Source organism: Eptesicus fuscus, chromosome 1, assembly GCF_027574615.1.
Source record: "Eptesicus fuscus isolate TK198812 chromosome 1, DD_ASM_mEF_20220401, whole genome shotgun sequence".
Classification (NCBI taxonomy): Eukaryota; Metazoa; Chordata; class Mammalia; order Chiroptera; family Vespertilionidae; genus Eptesicus; species Eptesicus fuscus.
This window is the reverse complement of record NC_072473.1, coordinates 71946751-71972314: the sequence shown is the minus strand read 5'-3', so window position 1 is coordinate 71972314 and position 25564 is coordinate 71946751. Positions and strand designations below refer to the sequence as shown.

The 25564-nt window shown below is 43.9% G+C and overlaps 2 protein-coding genes and 2 pseudogenes across 3 annotated transcripts; all 4 read right to left on the bottom strand.

Annotated features, from left to right (window-relative positions):
• Window positions 1-3756: 3756 nt before the first annotated feature.
• On the bottom strand, window positions 3757-5890 carry TCEAL8 (transcription elongation factor A like 8). 2 transcript variants are annotated; one of them, XM_028136052.2, is made up of 3 exons: window positions 5799-5890; window positions 5317-5388; window positions 3757-4718 (listed from the first exon to the last, which is right to left on the bottom strand). In XM_028136052.2, the coding sequence occupies exon 3, from the start codon at window positions 4674-4676 to the stop codon at window positions 4323-4325; it is 354 nt and encodes a 117-aa protein (XP_027991853.1). In that variant the 5' UTR covers window positions 4677-4718; window positions 5317-5388; window positions 5799-5890; the 3' UTR covers window positions 3757-4322. The 2 variants fall into 2 exon arrangements, with proteins under 2 accessions (XP_027991853.1, XP_027991855.1); XM_028136054.2 differs by lacking the exon at window positions 5317-5388.
• Window positions 5891-9499: 3609 nt separating this feature from the next.
• LOC114228923 (GMP reductase 1-like) lies at window positions 9500-10052 on the bottom strand (annotated as a pseudogene).
• Window positions 10053-13214: 3162 nt separating this feature from the next.
• On the bottom strand, window positions 13215-14170 carry LOC129149305 (UPF0450 protein C17orf58-like; annotated as a pseudogene).
• Window positions 14171-23840: 9670 nt separating this feature from the next.
• On the bottom strand, window positions 23841-25360 carry TCEAL5 (transcription elongation factor A like 5). The gene is made up of 2 exons (XM_008159197.3): window positions 25312-25360; window positions 23841-24640 (listed from the first exon to the last, which is right to left on the bottom strand). Exon 2 carries the CDS (start codon window positions 24611-24613, stop codon window positions 24011-24013), a length of 603 nt encoding a protein of 200 aa, XP_008157419.2. The 5' UTR covers window positions 24614-24640; window positions 25312-25360; the 3' UTR covers window positions 23841-24010.
• Window positions 25361-25564: the final 204 nt, after the last annotated feature.

The window sequence follows — 25564 nt, the reverse complement described above, 5'->3', positions numbered from 1 at the left end:
CACCAGGCTGCCATAACCTTGAAGACTGCTCTGGAGACACAAAGATTCCCCAAGATGGCATCCCACAGTGAAAAGGGGGTACAAGGCTGCCTCACTGTTTTGTGAGCTGATCACAAAAAAAGAGAATTTGGATATATTTTACTGACATTAGGGAAAGTTAATCATGGCCAAACATGGTGTACTGACCAAAAAAACCAAAAACATTTTGTGTTACATTCTTTCATTTGGCTTTTTATCTTGTCTCTCTTTGTTAAAGGGAATCTTAAACTTTATGTATAAATGAGTCAATCAATCACTTAATCTTTTCTTTTAAAAGTTCACACTTAAAAAAATAAATGCTGTTATAGAATTCTACTTCCTGAATTTCAATAAATATTCACCAATACTTTCTTCTAATTATTTTATGGTTTGGATTTGTAATAATGGAAAGCATACAGCATAAACCAGTTGTCCTCATGCTTCAGCATGTATTATAACCACTTGGAGGAACTTGTGAACTGTTATTTCTAGTCCACCTTCAGTCAGTGAATAGGGCCCAGAAATCAGTATTTTAAAGATGTTCCCCAGGCAAGTCTGATGCAGATGATTATGCAAGACTTTCATAAAACATTAGGAGTGCAATTCATTCCACTGTTTCTTTCTGGAATTGCTTGTCACAATACTAGAGAGAGAAAAATGATTTGTGTAAGATTATTGAGTCAATAGCAGAATTTGGGCAAACCTACTATTTCCCTGTTAATAATCAATCAAGAAATTAATTAAAAATTAATTAAAGCCCTGGTTGGTGTGGCTCAGTTGGTTGGAACAACATTGCATGCACCAAAGGTTCGCAGGTTTGATTCCCAGTAAGGGCACATACCCAGGTTGCAGGTTTGACCCATGGTCAGGGCACATTCCGGAGGCAGCTGTAACTGATCTGTTTATCTCTCACATTGATGTTTCTCTCTCTCTCTCTCTCTCTCTCTCTCTCTCTCTCTCTCTCTCTCTCCATTCCTTTCTCTCTAGTCTATTGAGTTAAAAAAAACAAAAAACATATCTTGCCTGGCCAGCGTGGCTCAGTGGTTGAGCGTTGACCTATGAACCAGGAGGTCACGATTTGATTCCTGGTCGGGGCACATGCCCTGGCTGCAGGTTTGATCCTGTGTGGGGCATGCAGGAGGCAGCCCATCAGTGATTCTCTCTCATCATTGATGTTTCTGTCTCTCTCTCCCTCTCCCTTCCTCTCTGAAATCAATAAAAACATATTTAAAAAACACACATATCTTCAGATTGGTATTTCTAGTTTCTTGGGATATATTCTTAGAAGTGGGATTACTGGATCAAATGGGAGTTGCATTTTTAGTTTTTTGAGGAAACTCCATACTGTTCTCCACAGTGGCTGCACCAGTCTGCATTCCCACCAGCAGTGCAAGAGGGTTCCCTTTTCTCCTCATCCTCACCAGCACTTGTTGTTTGTTGATTTGTTGATGAAAGCCATTCTGACAGATGTGAGATGGTACCACATTGTCGTTTTGATTTGCATCTCTCGGATGATTAGTGACTTGGAGAATGTTTTCATATGTCTCTTGGCCTTCCTTATGTCCTCTTTGGAAAAGTATCTATTTAGCTCCGTTGCCCATTTTTTTGATTGGGTTGTTTATCTTCCTTTTGTTAAGTTGTATGAGTTCCCTGTAAATACTGGAGATTAAACCCTTATCGTGATAACATTGGCAAATATATTCTCCCATGCAGTGGGCTTTCTTGTTGTTTTGCTGATGGTTTCTTTTGCTGTGCAGAAGCTTTTTATTTTGATGTAGTCCCATTTGTTTATTTTCTCTTTAGTTTCCATTGCCCTCGGAGCTGTATCGGTGAAGAAATTGCTTCAGCATATGTCTGAGATTTTGCTGCCTGTGGATTCCTCTAAGATTTTTATGGTTTCCGCACCACTATGTTCATAGCAGCACAATTTACCATAGCTAAGATTTGGAAACAGCCTAAGTGCCCATCAGCAGATGAGTGGATTAAAAAGCTGTGGTACATCTACACAATGGAATACTACACTGCAGTAAAAAAGGAGTTCTTGTCATTTGCAACAGCATGGATGGAACTGGAGAGCATTATGCTAAGCGAAGTAAGCCAGTCAGAGAAAGATAAATATCACATGATCTCACTCATTTATGGAATATAATGAATAGCATAAACTGATGAACAAAAACAGATCCAGAGACAGAGAAGCATCAATCAGACTGCCAAAACTCAGTGGGAAGGAAGGGAAGGGTAGGGGTAAGGGGGAGAGATCAACCAAAGGATTTGTATGCATGCGTATAAGCCTAACCAATGGACACAGACACCAGGGGAGTGAGGGCATGAGTAATGTGGGGGATAAGGACACATATGTAATACCTTAATCAATAAAGAAAAAAACCACATATCTTCAGGTGAGGCTTAAAAAAGAAATCAATGCCCTAGCCAGTTTGGCTCAGTGGATAGAGTGTCGGCCTGCTGACTGAAGGGTCCCAGGTTCAATTCTGGTCAAGGGTACATGCCTGGGTTGCAGGCTTGATCTCCAGTAGGAGGCGTGCAGGAGGCAGCCGATCAGTGATTCTCATCATTGATGTTTCTGTCTCTCTCTCCCTCTCCTTTTCTCTCTGAAATCAATAAAAAATATATATTTTTAAAAGAGACATAATAACAAATGCAAGAAGAGGATCTTCAGGAGGATCCAAAGTTCAGATTTCCTTGTCTCATACTTTAACAAACAAAAGGTTAAAGTATGAGACAAGGAAATCTGAACTTTGACTGGATCTTTAAAAAAAAAGAAATCAATATTAAAACATAATGTGTCAGTTAACCACATGTGGGAACATCAGGAGAAAAGATGTAATTGTTTGATCTGTAAGGAAAGTATAATTCCTAACATTTTACATAGTAGCCTTTTGACTTCAAGTACATTTATAAAGTTCTTACTGCCTTTGCAAATTTTTTTCACGTTTCAGTTGGGGATGGGATGAGGTAAAGGAGACTTTTCCCTTAGATCTCTTTTCTATATTGCTTGTGCAATTTATGCGAGTCTTCTGAACTAGGAAGGCAGGCCTGCCAGGAGCCTTCAGGATCAGATAATTTCACATAAGACAAAAATCTTAGTCCTTAGATCTAGGGCAGCAACTCTGACTACAGCATTTTTCACTTAACCTTGTACCTGGTCCAACTCCCAAAATGAACTCATTATGTCTGACTCCTATGGAGAAGAGGGGTAGTGGGACTAAAAACCAAAAGGGGCCGTTTTGCTAAGAACTGCAAAACACTGACCCAAGTATTCCTGGGACAATCCCCACCTGTGTTAAGTGTCATTATAAAGGAGACCGAGGCTTCAGAAAACAGAGTGGGAAGTTCAACCCACTGGGGACTCCAGGTAACTCAGTAGGAATTTGGCACTCAGCTCCAGTGCCCCATCAGCAGTGGGGCCAGCAGAGAGCAAAGGACCCAGCAGACTTGGCAGGACCCAAGGGAGGAGACAGGGGTGGAGCTTACCAGCACAGGACTGTCATGGAAACTCCTACCTCCCTGCCTATTGGACTTGTTCTGGATCATGGGTTGAGTCATGCCACCGCCCTCCCTCAAATAATTATGTTCTGTGGTGGGTTGGGGTCCTGCACAGGTGGAAACATGAGCCCACCAAGCACAACTTGGAGTCCCCTCCTTTCTTTCCCACAGCTGCCCTATGAGGCAAATGTTTCCCCCATGAAAAGACCAGGTCTTAAGCAAGTGTCTGTAATAATGGCCAGTTTTATTCCTCTGGCTAAGAGATCCAGAGGTGATTTGAGGTTTACATTTTAATAGTTATTTCAAGAGTTTAGGTGACCCCATTGCCTTTATAAGCTGATTGCAAATTACTTCATTCTTATTAAAAAATTTTAATTGTCTGTGACACAAGTTCATTAAAAAATACATATAAGCAAAAAGAAAACTCACACCACACAGAAATAAGCAGTTAATTTTTTGATGTATGTATGTATGTATGTATGTATACACACATGCACGCACACACAATTTGGGATTTTTAATGTACATATATGAGCTGACACTAAATATGCTTTGCAACTTATGTTACTTTACAATATGAAATGAACATATTTCATGCATTTGTGTGAAACTTCCCAATTGAAAAATAGACCTGGAGAATAGGTCAAAATACAAAATCCAGTAAGATGCTGGTTAACAAGGAAACTATCTAAAACAAAATTCTACCAGATGATTAAAAGCAAAACCAAGGTAAAAGATACATCAGAATATGCTAATAGAAAGCAGGGGCCAGATTTTACTATCAGATAAAAAAAAAGAATTCAAGGCCTAAAGCACACAGGATAAGGTCGTCTGCGTGAATGTCTTTGCTTCCAATGCATCATCACAAACTTGTTTCTTACTCTTCTTATTTCTTCCCTAAGCCTTTCCATCTCATCTACTCCTCTTAGCATTTCTTCAGGGTCCAAATGCCTAACGGGAGTGTCCTCTTTAAATGCCTGGGCAGGCTGAGTCAGCCCGCTTCCCAGGTTTCCTCCTGCTTCCTGGCTTACACCTTCTTCGGAAGGCGGAGGGTTTCCTTCTGCCTCCCGTGGCACATCCTCTGAAGGGAGGTCTGCCTCGGCCTTGGGCATGCTCTGTGGTTTTCCTTCATTTTCTTCACAAGACTTTTGCATGTTGAGTATTTTTCTATTATTTCCTTTTTGAATAAATTAATCCTAGAAAACAAGGAAACAAAACAACGAGATGCCAGGCAAACAGACCAGCAGCCAGAGTATGGATTCCCAGAGCAGAGAGACTGGCCTGTTTTCATTCAGATCCCAAATTGTCAGTTTTCCAACTAGAAGAGGCTAGCTTCTTAGTCTCAGAACTCCCCTGACTCCACCCCTTCCTCCACCTCCCTTCCCTCTCCCTCTCCCTCTAGCTCCATCTTCTCTCCTCCAGCTCCAGCCCACCATTTCCCAGCAGGCCCTGCTACAGGCCCAGAAATGCAGGCTGCGCGGAAGCATTTAACCCCTCCCTCACCACTGGTCTCCAACACTCCCGCCCTTTCGGGCTTTCCAGACCATCCCAACCTCCAGCCTCTCACCTGGGACCCGCTGGTCCAGACTCTGGCCTCCCTTCCCCCTTCCAGGCCTCTCCAACCTTAACCCCTCCCCCGCCTCATTTCCGCTGCAGGCTCTGCAAAGGCCTCCGGGCTTAATCCGGATGGGGAGAGGCTGCTTTGGCGACAGTGAGAGGGGCTTTGGTGTCATCCACACTCCCACCCCCACCCCCACCCCAAGGGATCTGAGGCGATTGCACCTTTACACAGACCTGCAGGGAGCCAGCGGATTTTTCTCCTTCTCCCCTCACTCGATTTGTGTTGCGCTCAAAAGGCCAAAAGTCCTGCAGACCGACAGGAGTGCTTGGTGAGCAAACCAGTACCGGAATCACGGGTCCCCTTCACGATTCTAGGCCTTGTTCCTCTATAGTTTCCCCATACCTTCATCCTCCCTCTCCTTCTCAGGCAACCCCGCCCTCCCTTCCCGGTGCCCACCGGTTCCCTGCAAGCAGGGAGTGGGAGACGCAAGTTATTTCCAAATTGTTTCTGTGTCTCTCTCGAGCGCGACCCTTAATTGGCTACAGTTCTCCCTCTACACACCCACCGCACCCCCCGACCAAACAGCCCAAAAAATCCTGCACAAAAATGGGAGTTTGGAGGAACCGGAGTGTTGAGAAAGCAGTGCCGGCCTTGCTTGGCGTCTCTCACTCCCAGACCCCAAGGTCCCCGAGGCAGCTCCCACCTCTATACTCACCTGAAAGGATCCGGGGCACTTTTCTTGTCCAGCAATAGGGAGCTGCTACAGGGAAACAGGCCCCGGACTGTAAGGACTTCTGCACACGTCGACTCCTGGTCACGTGAGGGTCGCGCGTCATCAATGAGCTGGAGTCCTCAGTTACCCCTCCCTTTAACACCGAAGCCCGCCCCCTGCATTCCCTCCACTTGATGCTGTCCATCTTTTTTCGTGTTTGCCAATGAGACAATAAAACTGGCACTGTCGCGCAGTTTCTATTCGCCTTCCTCGGATTACCAGGGAGGATCAGCCTCTTGGGTTTATTGGACCTTTTCCCCTTCTTCTTCGGGGAATTATCTCTTTCACTCTCCTACAGCCAATTCGCCCACCGCCCCTCCTCCCCCAATACCCTACAGTCCACCATTTCCCCTGTAGTCCTATTTAGCATTAAAATGGGCGAAGGTGGTAAACGAGGTGAGGTGGGCGACTAGAAAAGAATCTAGGAGTGAGGATGTGGGATTTTTTTTTTTTACTAGTTTTCTTGAATAGGTGTGTGTTATGTTTAATGTTTTAAACAATCAGCATATTTTTAAAAGAGGTCCTACCTAAGCAATATTTGACACATTATGGAGGGAGGACGAATTAGTTATATAAATTTTTAACACTAGAAAATAGTTGCAAATGAAATGACAGTTTTCACAACATATTGGTGTGTTAGATAAAATTTTTAACTCTAACTGAAACAACACTTTTAAAATCTCTCCCAGATTAATCTGTGCAAAGAGGCCCAGCTTTCTCTAGTTAATAAGTTTATATAAGTAATTCATGACTTTTTCTCTTTCTGGCTGAACTCAAATTATCAAGTGCTAGATGTCTGACATTTTCATTGGTGAGTGCTGGGTGGTTCCACTTGGATTTGAAATGGAGGCTTCAGACAGACCTTCTAGTTACGTTCCAGTGCCTTGTTAATTAAATGAGTCCATAGAAAAGCCTGCTTTCTGCAGAGCGAGCTTGATTTTGGACCACAAAGAAATATGTTGGAAAAATAACTCATACATTCATGAAACACTCAGAGAGTATCCCACTATTTGGTGTGAGGCTTATTAGTAGGTGAAATTGTTATTTCCCCATTGGCAGTCTTTAGATATTATGGTATCATTCACTTTGTTCCATTAAAACTATAAACATCTATAATTGTTATGATCAGAATGTGGAGGGAACATAATTGCTGTAAAAAAAAAAAAAAGTTAGCCAAAACCGGTTTGGCTCAGTGGATAGAGCGTCGGTCTGCGGACTGGAAGGTCCCGGGTTCGATTCTGGTCAAGGGCATGTACATTGGTTGCGGGCACATCCCCAGGTGGGTCTCTCTCTCATCGATGTTTCTAGCTCTCTATCCCTCTCCCTTCCTCTCTGTGAAAAATCAATAAAATATATTTTTTTAAAAAAAGTTAAAAGAGGACTGATATCCCCACATCCCAGAATTCACTGGTACTTGGAGGTATGTTGATCCCTGGAATGGCAATCTGGCCAGTGAGGTCATCTTCAGAATCTTGGGAAGGAGGCAGAGAGGGGTTTCTTGATTACAATGGTCACAGTGGGGTATGGCAGCCAACAACAGTCTACCACGGGGGAAGGAAGGTTTGGAAAAAATAAATGTTTTTGGCCGAGACTGGTTTGGCTCAGTGGATAGAGCGTCGGCCTGCGGACTCAAGGGTCCCAGGTTCGATTCCGGTCAAGGGCATGTACCTTGGTTGCGGGCACATCCCCAGTAGGGGGTGTGCAAGAGGCATCTGATCGATGTTTCTAGCTCTCTATCCCTCTCTCTTCCTCTCTGTAAAAAATCAATAAAATATATTTTAAAAAATACATAAATAAAAAAATAAATGTTTTTGCTGGCTTAATGTCTTATAATTTATATATAAGCATGAAAAAAGTTATTCCACAGTTGAAGGATACATTTTCTATTATTTGAGGAAGAGTTTTTAATGTAAATATAACCAGTGAATTATAAAGATGTAGTCATTAACTACCATGACAAAATGTTTTTTTTCTTTCAGCTATTACATTTAATAGGGGGCAACCCTGGTCTTTATTTTTTTTTTCAAAAGTACTATCATATTGCAAAGTTGACCCTTTTTTGGGTGTACAGTTCCATGAAGCTTAATAATATATAGGTTTATGTAACCACCACCACAGTGGGTACACAGTTCAATAACCCCCCGCCCCCAATTCCCTTATGCTACCCCTTTGTAGTCATATTTTATCCCTTCCCTGAACTCTGGCAACCACTGACCTATTCCAAATTCCTATAGTTTTGTCTTTTTCAGAATGACATATAAATAAAATCTACCATATGTCACATTTAGAGACAGGCTTCTTTCATTCGGCATAATGCCCTCAAACTCATTTAAGCTGTTTCATGTATCAATAGTTCATTATTTTCTTTTTGGTGAGTAGTACTCTGTTATAAGGGTGTTTCCATTTATATATCCATTTACCCACAGAAGGATATTTGGGTTATCCCCAGTCTTAAGTAACTATGAAAAGCTACTATAAACATTTGTTTACAGGTTTAGGTCCCCTTCTCTGACCTATCTGCCTTCAGGGCCTCCTTCTCCCCTTCCAATTTACCTTGCATGTTACCATCAAATTAAACTTCACTCTTCCTTATTTTCAACTTGTCACTCTTCTGCCCAAAGGATCTAGATGGCAAACCTACCATACACAAAGTAAACCCTATTTACCTCATCCTGAAATTCAGCATTGATCAGAATTAAGCCTCAGAACACAAGTCCTCCACTTCTCTGTCCCATCCAAAAGGAACTCTCATTCACTCAGCCCCAAGTGTGCCTTCTTCTTTCTCTTTGTCCTTGCACATTTTTTTTCCTCCTGACTGCCCTCCTCTTCTTCCTAGATCTTGGTCCTGCTCATTCTTAGGGTTTCAACCTTCATCACCCAGCTTCTGAAGCCACCCCGGCTGGAAGTGATACCTCCCTTCCCTGTTGATGCTGCACATAGTGTCTGTCCACCCCCCTCCCCATATTGCCCTTAGCAAATGTTGCCTTTTATACCTTTCCCCTTTCCTGTGTGTTTTTATGGCAGGTGGCAGGAAGTAGAGAGGGGAGGGTTATCTAACTAGGTAGATAGTCAGATGTGAATTGGGGATGGGGAATGGAGGTTAGGCTCCAGCTTTCATGATGCTTGAGAAGCTCTTGTACTAGTAATTTTAAATTGTGCATTACCCAGAAATCTCAGCATTTCAGAAGGAAATGTTTGCCAATTGGCTCACAGAGGAACCTTCTTCCTGATGGCACAAAAATTGGAGCAGAAGTTTAATTGTTCACTCCTCTGCTTATTCTGCTTACATGTAGTCAGAGTAACCCTAACACCATTTTTATGGAGCTGTTAATAGAGGATATTGACCCTGTCTTCTTAAATGTTCACAAGATATATACAAACCTTCACCTTGATTCTTGTCCAAGAACAATTTCAGTGCATCAATACAACACTCAACTACCTTTGAAATTAAGTTAATTACAGTAGTTTTTAAATACTACGATTGAAGAAAGTAGCAATATAGTGAAGTGAAAACTATTTTTTTAAAGGAATGAAAAAGATGCTCGTGTTAATTTTAACAATGAAGACATGACATGCGTTCTAGAGGCTAGACACTCTGAGCCTCTAACCAGGTGGTGTGAAAGGAGGAAAAAGGAGGCAGCATTTTACCATTCAGGAGCACTATATAAGACTTCGATATCCAGAATATTGTTTTCTATATTCCCTTTAGAAGTCACTTCCACAGTCCTGTGTTCTTAGGAGCTATATTCAGCTACTCCTCCTGCACATTTTTTAAATTACTGTTTCAAACTCATCCGTAGAAGAGCTTGAGGTGGGTATTCCTCTCCCTCACTTCTCTAGCATGCTCTATATGGCTTGAAACATCCCTCCCAGCATGACAAAATATGCTCCAGATCCAAAGGTTTGGCTGCATAGTGTGCACTCAAGCGGCCTCCATCTAAGATGATTTGCCCCTTCAGAGTGCAAGCAGATCTAACACATCCCATCACCTTGCTAAACTGAGGGTAGTCCACTCATGTTCTGATGTGAGTGGTGCACACAGAATCTGGGCTAATTTCTACTTAGATTGTATCTGCTTCAGAAAGTAAACTCTTCTACCATCCCTCCTATCATGCATTCCATGACATTTGGACATTTGGCATGGATAAGTTTCAAACATTCCACAAACTATTCAGATTAGCTATTGGCCACATCCAATCAAATTAACCTGAAGCACAATTTTTTAAAAATATATTTTTATTGATTTCAGAGAGGAAGAGAGAGATAGAAACATCAATGATGAGAGGGAATCATTGATTGGATGCCTCCCAGGCATGTGCCCCTGACCGGAATTGAACCTGGGACCCTTTGATCAGCACGCTGACACTTTATCCTCTGAGCCAAACTGGCCAGGGTTGAAGCACAAATTCTATACTTCACATCCCTTTCAAAGAATTCTGCCCTTCCTGAACTCATAACTAAATACTGCACACATTGTGGATTATTGTAGCAGAGGTATCCAGTTATCCAGGGCATGATGCTTATGAATTGCTGTGAACCTGAAATGCTGTGTCATAACCACTGCCATTTCAAATGTCCCCATACTGTCCATGTTGGCCATTGTAATATGAATCCCTGAATTGGTCTGCTTAGACTTTCAATATGTGACAGTATGCTCAAGATCCACCTCAGCTAGATTCTCAAGATTGCTTTGCTTAAACCTTGAAGTCTGAGCATCTGCTTGGTTGTCCTGGAAGGTGGGAGGTGAGGGGGAACCATACTTCAATAATAGTACAGCTTAGGCCAGATAACTTTTTCCTGTGGCAGAAGCGCAGCTGTTGGGAAGACTGCTATTGCTGCTGGCTGGTGTTTTTTTTTTTTTTTAATTAAATATATAATGGAAAGGAAACCTTCACTAACCTCTTGATTCTGCCTTAGTTGCCTATGCTACATTGTCCTCTAGACCCTGAATTTACCCACCTAACACTTCCGCTCTCTTGGCTCTCTACTGTGTATTCCTCACTTATCTGAAAATGCCTTAAGGACAAAAAACTAATCTAGTTCAGTTTTGTAACCAATCTAATGAAATATCAAGTTGGTGGAAATAATTTAAATTTCCATTAATATGAGAATAATTACCATGGAAATTGTGCTGATACAAAAAAATAATGAAATAATTCACATCAAGTTATGTTTTTGAGTGAAGAAAGTGGCAGAACAGTATTTAGAAAATACCATTCTATGCACATAGACATAATACATATATATGTATGAAACTTGTTTATTAAGTAGTTCCAATTTTCTGGTATAAACGTGGAGTGCTTTTATTTTTTCCAGTAATTGCTGTCAACTGTTTTCTGTAAAATCTTCCCTTTTTCACTGAATAATGAATTCATTTAATAACTACTCAGTTTGTTTCCTTAATTATTCAGTCACTCCCACTCATTGAGAGTTTTATTTTGGGTTCTGGAAGCTCAGTATGGTCTATTTTTAAACTTTGACATAATTTTAGTTCTAAAGAAGTGTTTTAAAAATAGCACAAAAAATTTCCTTTGCCTAATAATTATGGTACATTTATAAAAGCAAAGAAACTTTATTCAGATTTCTTCAGATTTTCCAATAATGTCTTGTTTTTTCTGTTCCAGGATTAAATCCAGGATACTATGTTGCATTTAGTTAACATGTCTCTTTAGTCTATTCTGACAGTTTCCCTGATTTTTCTTTATCACCCTGACCTTGACACTTGAAGAGTGAGGTTATTTTGTAGAATGTTCCTTAATTTGAGTTTGTCTGATGTTTTCTCATAATTAGATTGGGGTTATTGATTTGGGGGAAGAATATCACAGAGGTGAAGTGCCCTTTTTCATCACAATGTCAGCGTTACATGAAATCAACATGACTGATTACTGATGATATTGACTTTGATCATTTGGTTAAGGTGATATCTGCCAGGTTTCTCCACTTGTAGAGTTACTATATTTTCCTTTTCATACCTTAGTTGTTAGAAGCCCATATTAAAGAGGAAGGGAATTAAACTCAACCTCTTGGAGGGAGGAGTATAAAAGAATTTGTGGGTATATGTTTAAAAACAACCACTTATAAATATTATGAGTCATATTATTTGAGACTATCCAAATACTGATAGTTGATGTGAGAGAGATATGTGGACTGGTGGCCTCCTACACGCACCCCTACAGAGGAGGGGTGGGGGTGGGGAGTGAACCTGCAACCCAGGTAACTGCCCTTGACCAGAATTGAACTGACACTCTAACCAGCCAAGGCATGGCATCTATTGTTTTGATGACAAATTATCTGCTATTCTTTTTGGGGTTCTCTTGTAAATTAGGAGTCATTTTTCTCTTGCTTCTTTCAACACTTTCCCTTGTCTTTTGCTTTCAGCATTTTTGCCATGTTGTATTTGTTTGTTGGTCCATTGAACTTCCTGGATAAGTAGATGAACATTTTTCATCAAATTTGGGAAGTTTTCAGAAATTATTTCTTTGAGTATTTTCTGCTCCTTTTTCTCTCTTTCCTGTCCTTTTAATATTTCTATTATGTATTTGTTTGCGCAATTAATAGTGTCCCATATTTCACCCAGACTCTGTTAATTTTTCTTTGTTCTTTTCTTTTTTTTCTGATTTCAAGGCAAGGTTTACTGCTTTACAAACACAAACATGATACTTGGTCTTAATAGAAAAATGACATCAGATACACCCTGAATATGTTTAGCATTGGGATAGCTGACAGTTCAGCACAAAACATAGGTTTTTTAGGAGCAGGGAGGCATGAAAATAAACTATCTTACACTTCGGTACATCAGAAACACTTGTTTTGAGTAATATTTTGCTTGAATTAAGCTCTTTAATATTCTTTAAGTGTAAAACTTCATAACGTGTCTTGGGCTCTGACCCATCTGTTTGATCTATATGTATGACATCATACATGTCTTTGACTAGTGCACTTACTGTTATGTACAGAACTTAAAATGTGATGCTGTAGGTCTAACATTTGGTTTGGTACCTGATATAAACTATTCAAAGTTGTATATAAAATCAAGGAAGTGTTTTTTTGTGAACTATTTCTACTGAGAATGTATTTAAATTAAAATAATTAAAAATAAACAGCATGAAGCAGTGATCTGTTAATGGGACAGGTCAGTAGCTATGTGCATAAACTAGCACTAAGAATAACTTTGCCGCGGAGCTCAGAAGCATACATTTAAGAAGCATCTTGTAAATTAGAGTTGGAACTATGCAACTAGTTCATATAAAGGAGCCATGTGCCCTATTGTAAAGGAAGGTCCCATTACATGAAGATAGACCTTTCCTGTCTTGATCAATTCCAAGTCTCTTATGATCCAGAAATGCTGGGATGGTAAATTCAAATGCATTGGGTGTGAATTGCACCTTGAACTTGCACATCCCCTTTTCGGTTAAACCTTTTCATGTAACTGCTGCTGCTCCGGAGCAGTCCATCTCCTGGTCGGAGGTGCCCTCTTAGGACCTGGAGCAGAGCTGTAGGGAGCTGCTGTCTCTTATGGTAGATGTAGCCCATCACAATATACCTGCTGACAGGATTCAACTCTGGACATGTCTTATTGCAGCTGGAGGAGTCTAGGGCTAAGGTGTGGACTCGGAAGAAAAAGCCGTCCAGAGTGATGTACAGGCGGTTCATCTTGTACAGCCCGTCCCGGTCCACCAGCAGAGTCACCAGCTGGATCCCTGGGCCGACCACGTCCACATCACGCACGATTCCGTTCACTGCGAATTCGCTGGCGCAGTAGGACTCGCGTTAGTCCAGATCAACCCGACAGGCGTGCCCGCAGGACTCGGCGCCCGGCTCTGGGTCGCCCCGCGACGATTCAGGCGCGGCGGCGGCGCGCGGCCGGTTGGGGTGAGCGAGGCCGTCGAGGGCGCACGCAGGCGGGCGCGCGGCGGGGAAGCTCAGGGCTAGGGCGCGCGCACGGACAGGGGAAGTCCTCCAGCGTGAGTTCGCGGCGCGGCGACGCGCGGTTCTCCGCCTGCGGGAGGCGCGGGCTCGGCGGACCGGCGGGCGCGCGCGCGGCCTTCCGGAAGCCAGTCTGGTCCTCGGCGGGCGGCGGGCGGCGGGCGGCGGGCGGCGGGCGGCGGGGGCTTCCGGCGCCGCGGGTCCGACCAGGCGGGAGGAGCGACCTCGGGGACCGGCTGTTCCCGCGGCCCCGGCGGCTTCTCCGCGCTCGGACCGCCGCCGGGATCGGGGTTCCTGTCCTGGGGAGGCGAGGCTTTTCCCTCCGCCACTGGGGCTTCTGGAGATGATCGAATGATCAAGCAGAGGAGCCAGAAAGCTCTAGCTGTCATTTTAGCAGACAGGTTCCCACCTTTGTCCTTTTTTCTCTGTGTTCCTCAGAGTACATAAAATCTATGAATCTTAGCACCCACTAACTCTTTTTCCTTCTAGCGCAAGTCTACTGCTGAGCTACTCTAGGAAATTTTTCTCTTTGTATTCCTCAAAATCTCCACTTGTTTCCTCTCTATTGATTTTTTTTTTCTATTTGTTATGACATTTTCGTCATAATTGCCTTTACTTCTTTAATCACAGTTATTATTATTATTTTTTAAAGTATGTTTCTTTATTGATTTCAGAGAGGAAGGCAGAAGGGAGAGAGAGAGAAACTTTATGAGGAGAGAGAATCATGGACTGGCTGCCTCCTGCACGCCCCCCACTGGGGATCGAACCCGCAACTCAGGCATGTGCCCCTGACCGGGAATCGAACCCGGGACCCTTCAGTCCGCAGGCCGACGCTCTATCCACTGAGCCATGCCGGCCAGGGCAATCACAGTTATTTTAAAAAATATATTTGTTATTGATTTCAGAGAGGAAGGGAGAGAGAAACAGCAATGATGAGAGAGAATCATTGATTGGCTGCCTCCTGCATGCCCCCTACTGGGGATCGGAGCCCCGAAACCTTGCAGGTGCCCTTGACCCGAATAGAACCTGGGACCCTTTAGTCCGCAGGCTGAAGCTCTATCCACTGAGCCAAACCAGCTAGGGCAATCACAGTTATTTTTATTCTTAAAACATATTTATATTGGATACTTTGAAGTTTTTGTTAAATTCAACATCTGGTCACTCACAGGCAGTATCTGTTGCCTGCTTTGCTCCTCATGTATGTGTCAGACTTTCCTGTTTCGCTGCATGTCTTGAATTTTTTTCAGACAATGTATTTTATTAACTGAATACTTGGTCCTCTCCTTCTGTAGCTTATTGTTGATATTGGCTTATTTGTTTAGTGGCTGCCTGGATTACTTTACTGATGTCTACTTCCTCCCTGCTATGTGAATCCTCTTATGTTACTCCTCAGAGGACACAACATTGGGTATACCCACAGTCTCTCTGAGATGACAGTGGTTTTGAAAATCCTCTTTACCGTCTCCTTCTCAGAACACACTTGGCTGTTAAGTTCTACTAATAAGCTGATTGATTGCTCTATTGTTTTTGACAATGCATTGGGACATCAGTTGCTCCACAGATTCATGGAATTAAATTTGGCTCCTTTTCAGAGATAGTTTATGAAGGATAAGGAGGGCAATAAACAGGGCAAATATGGAGGATATGTTCTGGAGAGATACAGGCATTCTCTGATATTCTGATCAGGTGCTCATTTTAGGCAAGCACTGTGAACCTGGGTTTTGGTGGTGTAACCTTTTTGTGTGTTCATGCCTCTTCTCCAGATATAGTGCTGAGCCTAGCACACATGCCTGCCCCTTCCCTTCATAGAGCTTTTTGTTTTTCTGTTTCCTTTCCCTAGCTGCTTTGGGTTTCCACAACTGCCTTCAGGATATGGGCTTTGTTGTCCTTCCTGCAGATTTAATCTTTGCTTACTAGGGAAAATAGGTCTGGCTGAAATTTCAATAGTGACTGCTGACTCCCACTCCTAACTAGCAAGATGGGGCAAATTTTCTCAGATTTTCTTTGATCTTCCTTGGGAACACCTAGTCCAGTTTCTAAAGTAAAGCCTGCAAGAAGAGTGCAAGCCCCTTATGTCTGTGGCCCCAAGGAACTCCAAACTCTCATGCTAGCCCTCACACAGTCTTTAGAAATTCATTAGCAGTTTTTAGCTAAATTTTCTTACTGTCCTATATGTGTTTGGTGGTTTCTATCCCAAATAAACAAATGTTTGGGTACTATTTCTCCCTCCATGAGTCTCTCTCTAGATTCTGGGGTAACTATTTGCCCTGTGGACTTAGTTCTCTGGTGGTTTTAAGAAAATTTGTTGTTTTGCAGTTTGTCCAAAATTTTTCCCACTATAGGTGTGAGTGGCATTCTTTTCAGCTCTCCATTTGGAGCTGAAAGCAAAAATTGTCTTGCTCATTTTACAACTTAAATATAGCATCCTATATAATAAAAGGCTAATGTGCAAATTGACCAAACAGGCAGAACGACCGGTTGCTATGACGCGCACTGACCACCAGGGGGCAGATGCTCAATGCAAGAGCTGCCCTCTGGTGGTCAGAACGCTCCCACAGGGGGAGCGTCACTCAGTCAGAAGCTGAGGAGTGGGCTTAAGCCATCAGTCAGACATCCCCTGAGGGCTCCCGGACTGCGAGAGGGCGCAGGCTCGGCTGAGGGAGCCCCCTCCCTCGAGTGCATGAATTGTGTGCACTGGGCCTCTAGTTTGATATAAATTCCCTGTGGTTCCCATAAGCAATACAAATTCTTTTGTTCTAGTGATTTGCAGTGGACATGAAGTTGGATACTATTCTCAGAAATACTTCTCTTGGCCAGCTTAGTAGTTGAGCATCTACCTATGAACCAGGAGATCACGGTTCAATTCCCAGTCAGGGCATATGCCTGGGTTGCAGATTCGATCCCCAGTGTGGGGTATGCAGGAGGCAGCCAGTCAGTGGTTCTTTCTCATCATTGATGTTTCTATCTCTCCCTTCCTCTCTCTGAAATAAATAAAAAATATTTTTTTTTCAAAAGAAATAATTTTTACCCCAGGAGCATTTCTTGTGTTTGGGAGTATAGTGATGGAGAAGCAAAGTAGATACCTCTTATTATATGGCTGTCTTTAGCAACATTATCTGTTGGAACAACAGGTGATAGGTTCAAGACTTTCACTGTTATTCATAAAGCTTTGTATTTTTTCCAGTACTTTTTCCCTTTGGTATCTGAAGAACTTTGTAGGGATGGAAATAAAACTCCATAGCATAACCATCTGAACATCCACATGCACTGTAAGCATAGCTCATGATTTGGTGGCCAAGGCAGTTAAACTGTCAATTGGCATAAAATTCCTTTTTAAGGAATTAATGGTGGAGGAAGCAATGCCATTGTGAGCCTTCCTCTTTAAGTATGTCATCTGAAGAACCATTACCACTATTCTGACATCCTAAAGGGTTGATTGAGCAAAAGGTGAAAATAAAATTCAAATCCTTGGATTTAGGAAATCAAACTAGTTAAGGATTATCAGTTTAGAGCCAAATAAACCAAGCTTCCAATCTAAGCTTTTTCCCTTACTGGTATGTCACCTTGCACAAATCACATACACTCTTTGAGCATCAGTTCAGTCACCTATATAGAGAGCATAACAACACTTCTTTCAGAATTTCTTGTTAGAATTAAAAGAGATAGAAATATGAAAAAATGGACTGTGAACATCAGTGATTTATATAACTTCTAGACCAAAGTGTAGAAAAATAAGTATGAGATCTCCATGTATTCTTTTTTTCTCCACTGTGGTGGCATCATGATTAGTCTGAATCTCTGGGAAACTAGGGGGAGAAGAACCTCTTCATCCCCAATCCTCACGAAGTTTGAGAAATAAACCTTTGTTGTGTTAAGCCACTGATGTTTGGGGGTTAGTAGCTATCCTAGCATATGCTTAGCCTAACTTGACAAGTGCACCTAAAGGCCCTCAGAGTTAAGCAACAGCATCATTGGAATGCTGGTTGAAATACATATCATATGTGGTAAAACTATATTTGGGGCAGGCAGGAAATAGTGGAGATTATGATGGTAAGAGGTAACCACTCAATTATCATATCAGAAAGTCAATAGATAATGACTAAAGTTAACAAGTCAAGAAATAGCAGTTGCAAGTTATACATCTGATAAAGAACTTGTTTGTGTTGAGAATAAGCAAAATACTCTTACAACTCAACAATAACAAGAAACCAACCCAATTTTAAAATGGGTAAAGGATTTGAATAGACATTTCTCCAATGAAGATGTACAAATGGCTAATATGCACATCAAGAAATGCTCAACATCATTAACCAGTAGGGAAATGTAAATCAAAACCATAATGTGATTCTATTTCATACCCACTAAGATGGCTGTAATAGAAATTACGGGCAATGACAAGTGTTGGTGAGGATATGGAGATATTGGAACCTTTGTACACTACTGATGGGGTTGTCAAATGCCACAGTTGCTTTTGGAAAAACAATTTGGTAGTTTCTCAAAAAGTTAAACATAGCCCTGGTTGGTTTTGTTCAGTGGTTAGAGCGTCAGCCTGCAGACTGAAGGGTTGCAGGTTCCATTCTGGGTAAAGGACATGTACCTTGGCTAAAATTTGAACCTGGGCCCTGGTAGGGGCGTGAGGGGGAGGCAGCCAATCAATTTCTCACATTGATGTTTCTCTCTCTCTCTTCTTCCCTTCCTCCTCCCTTCCTTCCATTCTCTCTAAAAAATCAATGGAAAAATATCCTCTGGTGAGGATTTTTAAAAGTGTTAAAGATAGAGTTATCATATGACTTAGCAATTCCACATATATATATATCTCCAAGAAAATTAAAACATACTCACACACAAAACGTTTTCACTGTTATATGATGCTAGAGGCCTGGTGCATGAAATTTGTGCATGGGTGTGTGTGTGTGTATGTGTGTGTGTATGTGTGTGTCCCTCAGGCCAGCCTCACCCTCTCCAATCTGGGATCTCTCTCACAATCCAGGACTGCTGGTTCCCAACTGCTCGCCTGCCTGACTGCCTGATTGCCCCTAACTGCTTCTGCCTGCCAGCTTGATTACCCCCTAACCACTCCCCTGCCAGCCTGATTGACGCCTAACTGCTCCCCTGCTAGCCCGATAGCCCCTAACTGCCCTCCCTTGCCGGCCTGGTCACCCCTAACAGCCCTCCCCTACCGGACTGGTTGCCCCTAACTGCCCTCCCCTGCTGGCCCGGTCACCCCTAATTGCCCTTCCTTTCCAGCCCAATAGCCCCTAACTGCCCTCCGCTGCAGGCCTGTTTGCCCCTAACTGCCCTTCCCTGCAGGCCTAGTTGCCCCTAACTGTCCTCCCCTGCAGGCCTGGTCGCCCCCAACTGCCCTCCCCTGCCGGCCTGGTTGCCCCTAACTGTCCTCCCCTGAGGCCTGGTCGCCCCCAACTGCCCTCTCCTGCTGGCCCGGTCACCCCTAACTGACCTCCCTTGCCATCCTGGTCACCCCTAACTCGCCTCCCTTGCCAGCCTGGTCACCTCTAACTGTCTTCCCCTGCAGGCCTGGTCACCCCCAACTGCCCTCCCCTGCAGGCATTGTTCCTCCCAACTTCCCTCCCCTGCTGGCCCGATTGCCCCTAAATGCCCTCCCCTGCTGGCCTGGTCACCCTAACTGCCCTCCCCTGCCAGCCTGCTCACCCCTAACTGCCCTCCCTTGCCATCCTGGTCGCCCTTAACTTCCCTCCCTTGCCAGCCTGGTCACCTCTAACTGTCCTCCCCTGTAGGCCTGGTCGCTCCCAACTGCCCTCCCCTGCAGGCCTTGTTCCTCCCAACTGCCCTCCCCTGCCACAGCCCAGTACCCCCAACTGCCCTCCCCTGCCGGCCTGGTCACCCCCAACTGCCCTCCCCTGCCAGCCTGGTTGCCCCTAACTGCCCTCCCCTGCCGGCCTGGTTGCCCCTAACTGCCCTCCCCTGCAGGCCTGGTCGCCCCCAACTACCCTCCCCTGCTAGCCTGGTTGCCCCTAACTGCCCTCCCCTGCCGGCCTGGTCGCCCCCAACGGCCCTCCCCTGCAGGCCTGGTTGCCCCCAACTGTCCTGCCCTGCAGGCCTGGTCCCCCCAACTGCCCTCCCCTGCAGGTCTGGTTGCCCCCAAATGCCCTCTGCTGCAGGCCTGGTTGCCCCCAACTCCCCCCCCTCCCTGTTGGCCTGGTCACCCCTAACTGCCCTCCCTTGCCATCCTGGTCGCCCCTAACTTCCCTCCCTTGCCAGCCTGGTCACCTCTAACTGTCCTCCCCTGCAGGCCTGGTTCCCCCCAACTGCCCACCCCTGCAGGTCTGGTTGCCTCCAAATGCCCTCTGCTGCAGGCCTGGTTGCCCCTAACTGCCCTCCCCTGCCAGCCCGGCACCCCCCAACTGTCCTCCCCTGCTGGCCTGCTCACCCCTAACTGCCCTTACCTGCAGGCCTGGTCGCCCCTAACTGCCCTCCTCTGCAGGCCTGATCCCCCCCAACTGCCCTCCCCTGTAGGCCTGGTCACCCCTAACTGCTCTCCCCTGCTGGCCTGTTTGCCCCCTACTGCCCTCTCCTGCAGGCCTGGTCCCCCCCAACTGCCCTCTCCTGAAGGCCTGGTTGCCCTCAACTGCCCTCCTCTGCTGCCTCAGTCACCCCCAACTGCCCTCCCCTGCAGGCCTGGTCCCCCACAACAGCCCACCCCTGCAGGCATGGTCCCCCCATCTGCCCTCCCCTGCAGGCCTGGTACCCCCCAATTGCCCTCCTGTGCAGGCCTGGTCACCCCCAACTGCCCTCCACTGCAGGCCTGATCACCCACAACTGCCCTCCCCTGCTGGCCATCTTTGGCAGCCATCTTGTGTCCACATTGGGGCGGCCATCTTTGACCACATGGGGGAAGCCATCTTGTGTGCTGGAGTGATGGTCAATTTGCATATTACCTCTTTATTATATAGGATTATTATATAGGACTATATAGAATGTGTGTGTGTGTAATGTAAAGAGAATAAATCCTAAGAGTTCTCAACACACAGAAAAAAATGTTTTCTTTTTCTTTTCACTGTATCTATATGAGGTGATAGATGTGAATTAAACATACTGTGGTAATCATTTCACAGTATATGTAAGTCTAACCATTGTGCTGTGCACCTTAAACTTATATAGTGCTGTATGTTAATTATATCTCAATAAAACTGGAAACAAAATTTTCTTTAACAAAATTTAAAAAATCTTTGCTTCTTCCAACATAAATTAACTAGAATATCAAATATTACACACTTGTGTTTTCTTTAAACCAGACACAAAACAAATAAATTGAATTTATAATACACCTTCATTAGCATGCTCTGAGGTTATCTACATAATAAACGATGGCAGAATCATCATTTTTGTACTTGTAAATTTTATATTTTGACCTAATAGTTTATTTTTAAAAAGCAAATAAAACATCTACATGAATGTTCAGTACTGATACATGCTACAGTATGGATAAACCTTGAAAACATTATGCTAGAAGTCAGATATAAGAAGCCATATATTGTGATTCCTTTCATATGAAATGTCTAGAATAAGCAAATCTCCAGGCCTGCAGGAGAGGGCAGTTGGGGGGGGGGGGAGACCAGGCCTGCAGGAGAGGGCAGTAGGGGGCAACCAGGCCAGCAAGGGAGAGCAGTTAGGGGTGACCAGGCCCACAGGGGAGGGCATTTGTGGCGGGGGGGGGGGATCAGAGACAGAAAATAGATCAGTGTTTGCCAGATGCTGGTGGGGAGTGGGAATGCAGTAGGTGCTAATGGGCATGGGGTTCTTTTTAGGGTGATGAAATGCCCTAAAACTAGATAATTGTGATGGTTTCAGAACTCTGTTAATATACTAAAAAAACCCACAATGAATAGTGTGCCTTAAGTGTGCACAATTTTGAGGGTCAATTTTGTGGTATGTAAATTACACTTTGATGATGAAGCCGTTTAAAAAGGAAATAGCTGCCTAATCATATGATTCAGAAATACAGAGGCAAATATAAGAAGTAATCCAAAACATTATGGTAGTTGTCTCTGGAGAGTGAGAATGTGGAATGGCAAGGCAGACCAGAGTTTTTAATAATAAATTCTTTTGCACTATTTTTTTAAAACATTTTTAAAATATATTTTATTGATTTTTTACAGAGAGGAAGGGAGAGGGATAGAGAGTTAGAAACATCGATGAGAGAGAAACATTGATCAGCTGCCTCCTGCACACCCCCTACTGGGGATGTGCCTGCAACCAAGGTACATGCCCTTGACCGGAATCGAACCTGGAACCCTTGAGTCCGCAGGCCGACGCTCTATCCACTGAGCCAAACCGGTTAGGGCTCTTTTGCACTATTGGATTTTAAATTTTTGTACATGTATCCATTTGGTAAAAAGTAAAATGAGCTAAAAACATAAATAACGTTAAAAGAATAAATCCTAAGAGTTCCCATCACCCATAAAAAATATTTTTTTCTTTTCCTTTTCACTGTATCTGTACACACACAGACATTGTGAGGACAGGTCAAAAGAGATCCTGATGCATTGGATCTGAGGTGGGAGCCAGGATTCTGCATTTTCAAGATAGGAGATTTGGGTGCAGGTAATCTGCTAGTAGCTAGAAAATTTTGAAAAACACTTTTATACCCAATGTTAAAAATCAGTGTATCTTGTAATCAATGTGATCTCCTGCTATGCTCCTTTTGGAGTAGCAAATTTCAGTTACTAAAGAATGAAATTACATGCTTAAGGCTATGTATTCAATCAGGCCAAGAATTGAGACCTTCTCACTCCATAATTAATGTATTGATTTTTAAGCTTACATTATGTATTGTGGCTACCAAAATGAGCAAGAGTTCTTTGCTTTGAAAAGTGCAAGTCTAGTGGGGTAATTATAATGCCTAAAATATATTAATAAAGATTTTACAATGTATTTTTTTCACATTTCATGTCAGGATTAATACAATTATAACATGAGAAGAGGTACCTTCTTCACAGTTCAGTAGAGAATATAGTAAGGATTCAACTCACCAGGGACTCCAGGGAAAACAAAAGGGCTTTGTTACCTTGGGGGGCCCTTAGGAGGGTGCAGGGCCCATGAGAAGAGGCAGAGTGCCCAACAGATATGGTATGTCCCAGGAGAGAGTGGCACCCACCTCTCAGCTGTCTGGACTTATTCTCAGGCAAAATTGAGAACTTCCTCACCCTACTCCAAACATCTGACAGGGTTCTGGCCTTGCTAGTGCAGGGTGAGGTAGGAGCCAGCCCAGCACAGCTCATACACTCAGTATCTCATCTGATTTCCACAGGCCTGAAGGCAATTTTTATTCCCATTTCACAGATGACAACACAATGGATCCATAACTGCCTGGTTGGATCCATAACTCCATCTTCGAGTCCCAGAGATAATGTGACAACAGGAATTCAAAGTGTCTCCACTACCTTCATAAACTCACTGAACAGTTATTTTGATTGCTTGGTATATACACTGAGTGGCTAGATTATTATGATCTCTGAACGCATAATAATCTGGCCACTCAGTGTGTGTGTGTGTGTGTGTGTGTGTATTAGAGGCCCGGTGCATGAATTCGTGCATGGGTGGGGTCCGGCCAGCCTGGCCAGGGGGAGGGGACATGGGCGGTTGGCCGGCCTGCCTGCTGGTTGAACTCCTGGTAGAGGGGACAATTTGCATATTAGCCTTCTCTTATATAGGATATACACTGAGTGGCCAGATTATTATGTGTTCAGAGATCATAATAATCTGGCCACTCAGTGTATTTGTCTACTTTTAAAAAATATTTTATTTTTATTATTTTTTATTTTATGACAAAGTAATATGTTTTTAGGGGGAAATGTGCAAATGAGAAAAAGCATAAGCTCCTCCACTGTCACCACACAGAGAAAATCATTATTCCTCCTTTGGTCTACTGTTCCATAATTTTTCATACACATGGATGTATCATGTAACTTTTTCTCCCAAAAAATTGGCTGATGCTGTATATGCAGTTCTGAAAACTATTTATTATTTTTACAATGTACCATGAACATCTCTTCCATGCACATGGGTGAAAATCCCCTACTAAAACAGAGAGCACTGTGTAGTTGGATCAAAAGGCTGCTGGTAACAAGGGTGATGCCTAATGTGAAGTATCAGCATGAAGTTAAAGCACATCGCCTGGCAAATGCCTGCCAGGGAAAGCAGGGTTGGCAATATTCCCATCAGAGAAATTGATTTAAAGGCCAAAGGCATTAAATATATGGACTGTCTTCAAAGTCTTTGTGGCCTCTACCTCCACCCCTCACTCCCCTGACACCCCGCTGGCCCCTTGGGAAGAATGGATCCTGTACATCTCTTTGCATCCAGTGAAAACTACCTGTTTTCTGTCTTTTCCTTAGCTCTTCCTGAGCCCTTGCTACATCTCCACATTCTCTCATCCTCTCCTCAATGCCCAAATGCCTTTTCTGTAAGTCCTCCTGATAGTCCTTGAGGGAATCATCCGTCCACCTGTCCGTTTTTTGCTTTGCTTTCCGGGGCACATACTCTTCAGCCGGGCGTTTTTCGGCAGCTCGCAGCTGGCTCTCTGGCTTGGCCTGGGGTTCTGGCTTGGCCTGGGGTTCTGGCTTGCCCTCACTGCGAGCTTTTCCCTCACCCTGGGACTTGCTCTGCTTTTCTTGTTTCCCCTCATCATCTGGCTGTCCTTGATCTTGGAGCTTTCCCTCGTGCCCTGGCTTCCCCTCCACTTCTGGCTTTTCCTTCCCGTCTGACTTTCCTTCATCCTCTGTATCTACTTCATCTTCTGGCTTTCCCTCGCTTTCCGGCTTTCCTTCATTTTCCATGTAGAGCTTTTCCATGTTGAGATGTCCCCTCCTTTGCCTGTCCTAGGAGGCAAAGAGGAGACAAAGGAGACTGAGGACTTAGGTGGTGGAATGAAGGTCCTGATACTTGCCTTTATGATGTAGGGTTTCCTCACAGGATCCCAACATTCAGGTGCACTCCCACCCATACTTTTTTTTCCTTTCCTTCCCACTCCACACATGTTTGCATGAGCCAGCCTTACAGAAACTTCCATATGTGCTTCTCCATGTATTTAAGCGGAGTGTGCTGAGAAGTGTGTAAAAACAGATGTGTCCCTAAACTTTGCTCTGGCCTTAGGTGTTCCCATAACAATTTTAACTGGGTAGCTCCCAACTTACAATGACCTGCAAGAATCCTGACTGGTTTCTTTTTTGCCTTGCCTGCAATTGTAAGACTTACAGATCTACAGACGCAACAACAATGACCAGTTCTCAGATTTCAGGGATACTCTAATATTTCCAAGAGGCTTCACAAATGCCACACCACCATCTCTCACTTCCTTGTTCTCCCCCACTATCCTCACCAGCCATAAAGCACCAAGTTCCCTTAGGGTCCTGACAGAGGCCAAAGATTCTGAGACTGCAATAGGAAAACTTGGAAGAGAGGTGACAGGAGATGGCCTCCTCTACTTCTGCTCAGGCTTAAATCACTCCGACTCCCAGGGGTCCTGGAGTAGTTGCCTTTTCCCACTGACCTGCACTGCTCCTGCAGGTCTTTCCTTTTCTTGTGCAACCACAGCCCTGAAGACCTGTAGAGAGACAGAAGACAGATGGTGAATGAGGGATTGCGAAGTGAATGACTGGTAACAGGGACACTGACTGTTTTGGGACTATACTTGTCAAAACTTTCCCAATTCCTGCTACCCTTGCCCTTTTCCCTTGGGCCTCTGATCCCCTTCTACAGTCCCTCCATAACAGCCTCCATTTTTCTACCACTGGGCAATTGCA